This window comes from Nematostella vectensis, chromosome 4, assembly GCF_932526225.1.
Source record: "Nematostella vectensis chromosome 4, jaNemVect1.1, whole genome shotgun sequence".
NCBI lineage: Eukaryota > Metazoa > Cnidaria > Anthozoa > Actiniaria > Edwardsiidae > Nematostella > Nematostella vectensis.
Window position 1 is genome coordinate 11,592,141 of NC_064037.1, and position 10,071 is coordinate 11,602,211.

Consider the following 10,071-nt stretch of genomic DNA (forward strand, 5'->3'; position numbering starts at 1 on the left):
TCATAATGCGCTAAAACTATGGGTACATATTTTAAAGCGTTAAATAGAATGAAGCAGAGAACACAAAAACTTATAGAATATAAGAATATACATATAGAATTGAATAATTAAGACCACTTTATACATTGTAGGCTTGGCGGAACAAAAACTCAATACGATCTGCTCTATATTTTATATAGAAAATACCATAAAAAAGCAAAACTTTTTAGTTAGAATTCTATTGTTGATAGACAGATTGATAATTTTATGTAGAATTCAATGTTAAAGCTAAATAGTTCATCATCGACTCGCGATAAATTTCACTGTTGGACCCGATATCGATTTTTGCGCGAACTGTATCATTCATTCATCGATTATGAATTTCCCCTAGCAGCTAAGGTGCAACTGCTTTGTAGAGGAAAGTCAATATTTGTTATTTGGCTCCCTGACAGCAGAAACCTGCAGCTGGCTCTTCTCGGTCTTTCAATTGTGTAATTCCCGAAAATATCCATCCCCCCCCATGGAGGGTGTCGGAGGTATGACCCCCACACCTCTGGAAATTCCTGGGCGTTCGACCCCCACCCCCTAGAACTTCAATTCCCCTTTATGGGGAGGGGGAGGATGTTTTGATATTTTCTGCAACTACACATTTTCACAACTCTCTTCGCAAAGGCATGTTTCCTCGTCTGGCTTAGTTTTCCATTCATTCATATTATTTTCTGATTTATTTTAGAGTTTAACACACAGTACGCTATTGTTGTCGAATATTCCTTGTTATCAGGTTTTGTACATAATTATATTTTTAAGTAGTGAGGATTTAACTAAAGCTTTTTTGTAGCTTCTGCGCATTTGCGAGTAGCTACCATGTCATCACGTCGGAAAAAAAAAAGGAAAGATGAAGAGTTATAACAAGAGTGATTGCTTCGCCACGGGCGTTGCTAGGATGATTAGACCTCGGATATAATTGGGGCTATGGTCGTGTTCTAATCGCTTCCAATGATAAACCACAAGGATACGTGCAGTGTGCACGTGGGTATGCGCCATTAATATGCAAGCTGCGCGTGCTGATGAGTATGCAGTAGGACGCTCTGTCATTTATTTCTAGGGACCATTCTAACCATTTGTTAGAGCAACAAACTAGACAACGAACAAGACATGTTCTTACTCTTCTGCTTGTGTTCAACCGTCTTCCTGTCCGCAGCGCAGAGCGTTCCGCTTCCTGCAACAGGTAAAAGTACGTTTCAAGACCAAAATGGGTTTATGGGTACTAATTGTTAGCAGACAACGAACTAAGCAATGCCAAAGCCAGACCTGGCTTATTGTACAGTTGGATGATCGATCCCTACTATTCTACATTCGGAAGAAATATAGAGACCCATGATACCTTTCGGTCGCTGAACTTCCATTTGCTAATGAACATCTGCAATGAAAACGTTTTGAAAAATAGGTGTTGTAGTGGCTTCACTTCTAACGAGCACAAACACAAAGATAATGGCGGCAACGCAGGGGGCGCAAGGGCGCACGGGTAACAATGACCGCTGACCAATGGATGTGAAGTGACCGGAAGCAACTATTACAGGTGTATAATCTCGCGCTACAAAGTGGTAAGATAATTATGCTGCTTGTATTAGGGTTCAAGCGGAAAATTACAGAGGACTTCAACTCGGGCCAAGAAGTCTTCCCTGATGTTAGCATAGCTGATGAGATAATTCGCGCCAATCAAGGTATAATCCAAAGTTTTCTTCGTTTCATATAACTTCAATCTGTTCTCTTTCAGAGTGTATTTCCTTTCACGGAATTCCTGTGTGATACAATGCGTGTGGGGTGGGCGAGAGGAGGTTTTGATGGTATTACGGTTACATGAATAATATTAGGGAAATTATTGGTAGCATTTTAAATTCTGTCAAATGTAGCCTCACCCTTCCCCTTTCCTTGAGCCGCTTCGCAGGAGGCCCATACCCCACCCCTTCCTTCCGGGATGGTTCCCCCCCTTCATGAGATTCCGCCACTTTCTATGGTTTCATTCACTACTGTTCAAATCAATATGGACACTAGCTGTTTTGTATTATTATTTGAGTCTTATTTGAGTCCTAATATTTGTATGGATTATTTGTCGTTGAGTTGTTTTCTGTCTTCTTACAGCTGACGATATCGATCTGTTTGAAGGGGATATTGTCTTAGCGGCAACTCACCACAGCCAACCCGCAAAGCGCAGCGCACCGAGGCACAGGGCAAGCCTTTGGCTGACAAAAAAGATCCCGTACGAAATGGACGCATCACGTGAGTCTTATAGCATCCCTTCGGTTAGGGTGACGAAAGAAATAAGTGGCCGAATGTTCTTAGCCAATCAGAACCGAGATACCGAATACAATGCATAAATAACATTGATAATTGCATCCCATGAATTGTTTTAAATCCCAGTTACTGGGTCTGGTCTTCTATTAGAGTCGCGTTATGCTTAATCACCCTTTGATTACGCAGATTAGTACCCAGTCTGAGAATGGATCCTCCAGTCTTCTACAGTGAAAGGGGAGGGATAGAACATATGGTACCCCCCTGGTCCGTCTAAAAGTGGGTCATTTCCTAATTAGGGTGACATTCGGCGTAATCATCCGTGCCATAGGGGATTGTATAGTCCCCAATTTAGAACCTACACTTCTTTGTTTCTATTTCTTTGATAAGTTACTGATACCCTGCTGGCCACAAACATTGCCATCGCCATTGGCGAGTTCAATAACTTGACATGCGTACAATGGGAGCCGAGGAGGACCGAAGTCAACTGGGTTCGTTTTGTTCAAACAAACGGGTAAGTAAACCTCTTGATTAGACAGCAGCATTCATTTGTGTGCGACACCTCTATTAACTCGAGTCGTAGAGTGAAAATCAGCCCACGACTCCGCTACGACACATTCGGCTACGAAAGTCGTAGTGCAGTAGTGTGTAGTTCAGTGTTAAGGCATGTCGTAGGCAGGTTCGCATACTACTAAATCGTGCTGTCTTAATCGGCCTATAGGGATCCTTAATTAAACGGACCTTACCCAATCAAGTATTGTAAAACGTCGGGTTTCTTTTGCTTTCTTTCTCGGACAACTCCTTATTAGGAAATTAATACTATATTTAGGAGTCATCTTCAATGTCTTTTCCTGTTCGAGTGGTGTCATATCATCCTCGGGGACCCAGGGCGTCGCGGAGATCGTGGGTTGGTGGGTGGGTGGGTAGGTGGTAGGTAGGTAGGTAGGTAGGTAGGTAGGTAGGTAGGTAGGTAGGTAGGTAGGTAGGTAGGTAGGTAGGTAGGTGGGTGGGTGGGTGGGTGGGTGGGTGGGTGGGTGGGTGGGTGGGTAGGTAGGTAGGTAGGTAGGTAGGTGGGTGGGTGGGTGGGTGGGTGGGTGGGTGGGTGGGTGGGTGGGTGGGTGGGTGGGTGGGTAGGTAGGTAGGTAGGTAGGTAGGTAGGTAGGTAGGTAGGTAGGTAGGTGGGTAGGTAGGTGGGTGGGTAGGTGGGTGGGTAGGTGGGTGGGTAGGTGGGTGGGTAGGTGGGCGGGTAGGTAGGTAGGTAGGTAGGTAGGTAGGTAGGTAGGTAGGTAGGTAGGTAGGTAGGTAGGTGGGTGGGTAGGTAGGTAGGTAGGTAGGTAGGTAAGTAGGTAGGTAGGTAGGTAGGTAAGTAGGTAGGTAGGTGAGTAGGTAGGTAGGTAGGTAGGTAGGTAGGTAAGTAGGTAGGTAGGTAGGTAGGTAGGTAGGTGAGTAGGTAGGTAGGTAGGTAGGTAGGTAGGTAGGTAGGTAGGTAGGTAGGTAGGTAGGCAGGCAGGTAGGTAGGTAGGCAGGTAGGTAGGTAGGTAGGCAGGCAGGTAGGAGGTAGGCAGGTAGGTTGGTAGGTTGGTAGGTTGGTAGGTTGGTAGGTATGTTTGTCATCATACCTCTAGGAAATGGTGTGCTCATCTGGGCCACAGCACGAAATCTTAATCTTGTAAATGGCTCATCTATATTTAAAGCCGCATTGTCACCAGTTTACTTCCGGAGGTCCGACGGAAACCATCCGCTCTAAATTATCAATCACATCCTCAAAGAAACTTTCAATTAACACACTGCTTTCAATATTTTGAAATATTTTTTCGCGTTTTCCGTTAAAAATCATCGGAGATTGTTACGTAATCGACCGGAAGTAAACTGGTGACAATGCAGCTTTAAGCTTATGTGTTTTGGATTCAGGTGCTGGTCAGCGGTCGGTAGGCAGTACTGGCAAAAAGGCGCCCAAGAAGTGTCGTTGTCACGTGGTTGCAGTAATCCAGGTGCTATATTACACGAGATGATGCACGCTATCGGCTTGTGGCACGAACAGTCGAGACCTGATAGAGACCAGCACGTGGAGGTCATGTGGGAGAACATCTTGCCAGGTGGGTGTGGCAAGGGGGTGGGGAAGAGTGGAGAGGGGGCTAGGGTATGACCCCATATCTAAAAATGGGACAGAACTACTAATTAAATAAGTTGATTCATATAGTGGTTAAGGAAGCCAATAACAAAGCCATCATACGCTCTCGCGCATTACCGAGTCATACAATTAATCCAGTTTCATCTCACATCAATGAAGATTTGTGGGGAGGGGGCCATCCAAATGTACATGATTATTTCATTCTTTAATTCATCTCTCCATCTTCCAACACCTCGAATACAAATTGTCATTAGTAGTCAACTCAAAGGCATCAGAATTTATAAAATAATCAAAGGCATCATTGTTTTTTCAGGTAAAGAACAGAACTTTGAGAAATACCGTCACGACAGAGTGGACGCAATGGGGCTGAGATATGACTTCAACAGTCTGTTGCATTACGGTAACCGTGCCTTTGGCGCTAACGGCAAACAGACGCTGCAGGCGCTGGGCAATCCGTTGCGACCACTGGGGGGGCAATCAAGGCCGAGCCAAGGAGACGTGATCAAGATTGACACGCTTTACGACTGTAAAGGTGCATACCGGATCTTTGGGATAAGGGATCTTAGGGATACGGGATCTTTGGGATACGGGATCTTAGGGATACCGGATGTTTAGGATACGGGATCTTTGGGATACGGGATCTTAAGGATAAGGGATTTTAGGGAAACGGGATCTTTGGGATACGGGATCTTAGGGATACTGGAACTTTGGGATATGGGATCATAAAGATACGGGATCTATGGCATACGGGATTTATGGCATACGGGATCTTAGGGATACAGGATCTTAGGGATACAGGATCTTAGGGATACAGGATCTTAGGGATACAGGAACTTTGGGATACGGGATATAAGGATACGGGATCTATGGCATACGGGATCTTAGGGATACAGGATCTTAGGGTTACGGATGTTAGGGATACGGTATCTTAGGTAATGGGAGCTTTGGGGTACGGGATCGTAAGAATACTGGATCCTAGGGATATTGGATCTAGGGGATACGCGGTCTTAAGGATACTGAATCTTCGGGATACGTGATCTTTGGGATACGGAATTATAGGGATACGGGATCTATGGCATTCGGGATCTTTGGAATACGGGATCTTAGGGATTGGGGATCTTTGGGATACGGGATTATAGGGATACGGGATCTATGGCATGCGGGGTCTTAGGAATACGGGATCTTAGGGATTGGGGATCTTTGGTATACGGGATTATAGGGATACGGGATCTATGGCATGCGGGGTCTTAGGGATACGGGATCTTAGGGATACAGGAACTTTGGGATAAGGGATCTTCGGCATACGGGATCTTAAGGATACGAGATCTTATCGATACAGGATCTTAGGGATACGGGATGTTAGGGATCTATGGCATACGGGATCTTAGGAATACGGGGTCTTAGGGGTACGGGGTCTTAGCGATACCGCGGGATCTTTTTATTTCCATTTCACTCGAAGATTGGGGACTGTAAATTCATCGGATAAAAACGTTAATGTTATCATGAACCTGTATTGGTTTAACTTGTGTTGGTGGATGATGGCGAGGACCGCCCCCGTTGTACGATCTTTTGACGGCAATGCTTACAGACTAACAGTGCTCTACAAACCGACGAGTAAAGTCAGTTGGATGCGAAGCGCATTTGAACAAGTCTCGCGATGTTAATTTGCTCTGTATTGATACTATATATTTTATCATATAACTGATCAGACGTGAATTAATATAAAATTCAGCGATATCATTCAACCGGTTTTCCTGTGATCAGGGCCAAAAGATGGGTGGAGTTCATGGACGGCTTTCTCTCCATGTGATAGTGCCTGCAATAAACACCGCCAGCGGTTCTGCACATCAGAGTCACGTGATACATCGTGCCCCGGAGCCGACCGGCACGGCGTGCAGACAGAAGCGTTGGAGTGTGCGCATCAAGACTGTCACGGTAGCTAGTGGGTGTAGGCAAGAAACCTTGCTATTAAATGCTAATATTGCTACGGTTTGTGCATAACAGAGGTGCCTAAGCAAAGGCATTGACAGTAAAGAAAGGCAAATAAGTGTTAACTGACTAGGGTCAGCGGTTACTACAGTAATGACATCACAGTTGGCTAAGCCCACTTTGACATCGTCACCTTTTGGAGAAGACCTCATTATGAAATATCATCATGGACATGAACTCGGAACGCTTTCTACAGCAGCGTAGCCACGACTTTTAACGGGGGGGGGGGGCAAAGGCCATTTCAAGGCATTTTCTCCTTGTATTTTAGATGTCTCATTTACTGCATTTTCGACTGGCTGCACCCCTGTTCTGAAAACCTTGCTTTCAGTTTATTGCCTGCAATCATAAGAAAGCCTACAGTATAGAGACAATTCAGTAAACGTTTTTAAAAATGTCTTTCAGTACCGCTGGATGGTCACTGGGGCCGCTGGTCCTCATGGTCTAGCTGCAGTGTGTCATGTGACCTTGGCGTCCGCACCAGAACGAGGTCTTGTGATGACCCGGTACCGTCTGATGAAGGGTTACCCTGTGTTGGTAATGCTTCTGATCACAGATCTTGCGTGACAAGATTCTGCGACGCCGGTGAGGTGTTTTACGGCTTCTATTGGCTACAGTGTATATTTGGCGTCACGCATCCCTCTTCTCCCAGTCCTGAGTCTTAGTCAAAACAAAAATGTTACAATACATGTTATATAAAAATGAAATCTATTTTTTTGTTAGCCTAGCCTTCATTGAGTTTTGAGAGCAGGGGCGGCGGAAGGGGAGGGGCAGGGGGCCACCCCCCCATTCTTCTGAGCGGATGTTTCTTTAGATATATATGAACGTTTTTTAAAACAACGGGTTTCAAGCGGTATATATGCAACCGACAAAAAATTTGTTGAACAGTTTTTTAAAACTGTTTTTTAAAACGCGGGGATTTAAAAATTTTTAAATCCCCGCGTTCTTATAAATAGGATTTGAAACTACCACCCACCCGTCCCCCCTGATGCCACCAACCACCCCTACCTTCTAGACAAGTACCCACCCATCCCCCCAACTTTCCCCCCCCCCCCCCCCACTTATGGGACCACTCCCCGCCCCTGGAAAGAGACTTAATCAAGTAGAAAACGGTGGCCTCTAGTCATTCAGAGCATGTCGCAAACATTTCATTTCACGTAGGCACATACTCTACACACTATATGTACAGTGAAATCAATTGTCAATTTATTTCTGCATTTGCTTTTAAGATACCGCTGATTGTACCTTTGACGAGAACTGGTGTCACTGGTCTAACGACAACACAGGCTCTAGCCCATTTCCATGGAAACGCAGTTCAGAAGGCACACCCACATCCGGTACTGGACCATCAAAAGACCATACTTCCGGTCTAGGTACGGTGATGCGCTTGTTCTAAGGATACTTAGGAACCATTTCTATCAAAAGGTAGATGAGAAGGGACCTCCAGCATTTAGAGATTATCCGAGTAAGCCACATAGTCCCAATGGTGGAGCTTTGTTTCGAACAAGGCCATTATGGCTGTCTGGGAATCAATCTTATCTCCCTTAAAGTCTTCGTTCTAACTTGCCTGTTGTTTTGTTTTTGTTTTGAATGTTTTAAACTCTTACCTTTTAGGAAAATATAACTTTCCCTGCATTGTTTGATACTATGGTTACAAATATAACCGAGCAGTTTTTATGTTAGGATGAATTGAATTTCTCCGTGATTCAAGCGATGTGTGACGAGACGTCTCTCAAGTCGTATCAACAGACTTGAAATAGGAAATAACCTGGGTTAACAAAAAATGATTTATTACTGATTATCCCCTTTAGGAAGTTTTGTGTACGCAGAATCCTCGTCTCCAGTTCGCCACGGCCAGACGACGCGCCTTATCAGCCAGGCGTTCCAAGCGACCTCAGCAACCTGCCTCAGCTTCTTCTATCACATGTACGGCGACGGCATCGGGGGCCTGGAAGTCTACCTCGTAAACTCATCCCGCACCATGGCCATAGTGTGGACCAGGAGGGGTAACCATGGGAACCAGTGGCTTCAGGGCTTGGTGGATATTAAGAGTAGCGATACATATCAGGTAGATTTTAAAAGAATTCAATTTCTCTCCTGGTTGTTTGTGAGCCGATTGTCATTTTAATCGCATTTTTTCTGTTCAACCTCTTCAAGGTGATGTTTGAAGCGATTCGCGGTACAAGTTACTATGGTGATATTGCTCTCGATGACGTCACATTCAGGAATGGTGACTGCAACTGCCCACTCCAGAAACAACAATTACGCATGCGCCAACCATCCCACGTAAGACACTAAGGCGGGCTAGTTCTCAGAGCCCTTTCAATCTTTGTGCATCGTTGCTGGCACAAGAAAATAAAGAGACTGGGACCCGGTATGCGCTCAGTACCTACACAGTAACTACAACAACAATTACGGCAGCGCGCGTCACCAACTACCGAAGCACAACAACAAAAACAACAATCAAAGCAACACGTGCCTTACATATATAAGAAATTCAAACCTGAGATTTCACCATATTCTAAAAACATACTAAAAATATTTGTGTGTTTTTTTTTTTTTACTGTGATGCGTTCTAAAATGCAGATTTCATTTGTGTTCAACAACCTTAAATCAGGCGCGTACACAGGGTGGCGACCAACAAGTGGGTCATTTCTTATTAAGGAATCTTCAAATACTATGCTTTTTCCATATGATACCTATGACTGCGCACCCCACAGCCCCTAAGAAAATCCCGGGAACACGCTTGTTAAATGTCATTGTCATTGATCTTTTATGTGATTCTCTTCTTCTACTTCAGATTAAGAATATCCCTAAGAAGCCTTGGAACACTAAAAAATAGAAAAATTAGACGTTTTTATATAAAAAAGTGTATATAAGCTATAAAGACAACATCAGCAATGACAACAACAACGAATAGACAAAATAGCTGTAATAGTAACAGCAACAACAGGGGAAAAAATGCGATATCAATGATAAGTACACCAGCTTCAGAGCCAATAAAAAGCTGCTTAATCGCACTTCAGTTTGCGATCAGAGTCAAGGTATCACACACAAATTTCAACAAATGTGTGATTGTATAATAATATAATAATCTCTAATAAGTTCTAATAATCTTTTCTGTAGCTGATGTTTGTGATTTTGGAACGTCATCCGGGACCTATTGCACTTGGTATAATTACCCGACGGATTCTCGGACGCCGACCAGCGTGTATCGGTATAACTGGTGGCTACACTCTGGTCGAAGTCCGTGTTTCGGCACCAGGTAGAATACCGCCTGGGGCAAACGATCACATGTAATATCTAGTATTCCTTATGTATATGAAAGGACACATATTTTTATGAACAAAACAAGCCTTCTCCCCGTAAGTTTTGAATAGCCTAGAGTTAACAAGGTTTAACAATTATAATGCTAGTTTTGAGAGCTTCAGGATTTGTTCATGGGGTGCGCAATCATACTAAAATGTATAATTTGATTAATCTTTAATAATAGATGACAGTTTTTGCCGGTCGAAGGGGGTGCAGTCACTCTAGCTATGAGACCTAGCTTTCTGCATATGATAGATGTGGTGTCGTCCTACTTGCTCCGATTCGCTCTCGTCCCTGCTCGGTGCAGGACGCCAGGCTTTCTCAAGAAGGGGCTTTACGGAAGCTAGCAGTGTGAGATGATGTGTAAACTTATC

General features: G+C 44.2%; 1 protein-coding gene across 1 annotated transcript; it reads left to right on the forward strand.

The window, feature by feature from the left end:
* Positions 1-1,090: 1,090 nt before the first annotated feature.
* Positions 1,091-9,731, forward strand: LOC5516560 (zinc metalloproteinase nas-14). Its single transcript, XM_048726582.1, has 12 exons — positions 1,091-1,213; positions 1,611-1,703; positions 2,122-2,259; positions 2,662-2,785; positions 4,183-4,367; positions 4,716-4,934; positions 6,167-6,337; positions 6,794-6,973; positions 7,618-7,761; positions 8,200-8,456; positions 8,546-8,674; positions 9,189-9,731. Exons 1-12 carry the CDS (start codon positions 1,135-1,137, stop codon positions 9,228-9,230), a joined length of 1,761 nt encoding a protein of 586 aa, XP_048582539.1. The 5' UTR covers positions 1,091-1,134; the 3' UTR covers positions 9,231-9,731.
* Positions 9,732-10,071: the final 340 nt, after the last annotated feature.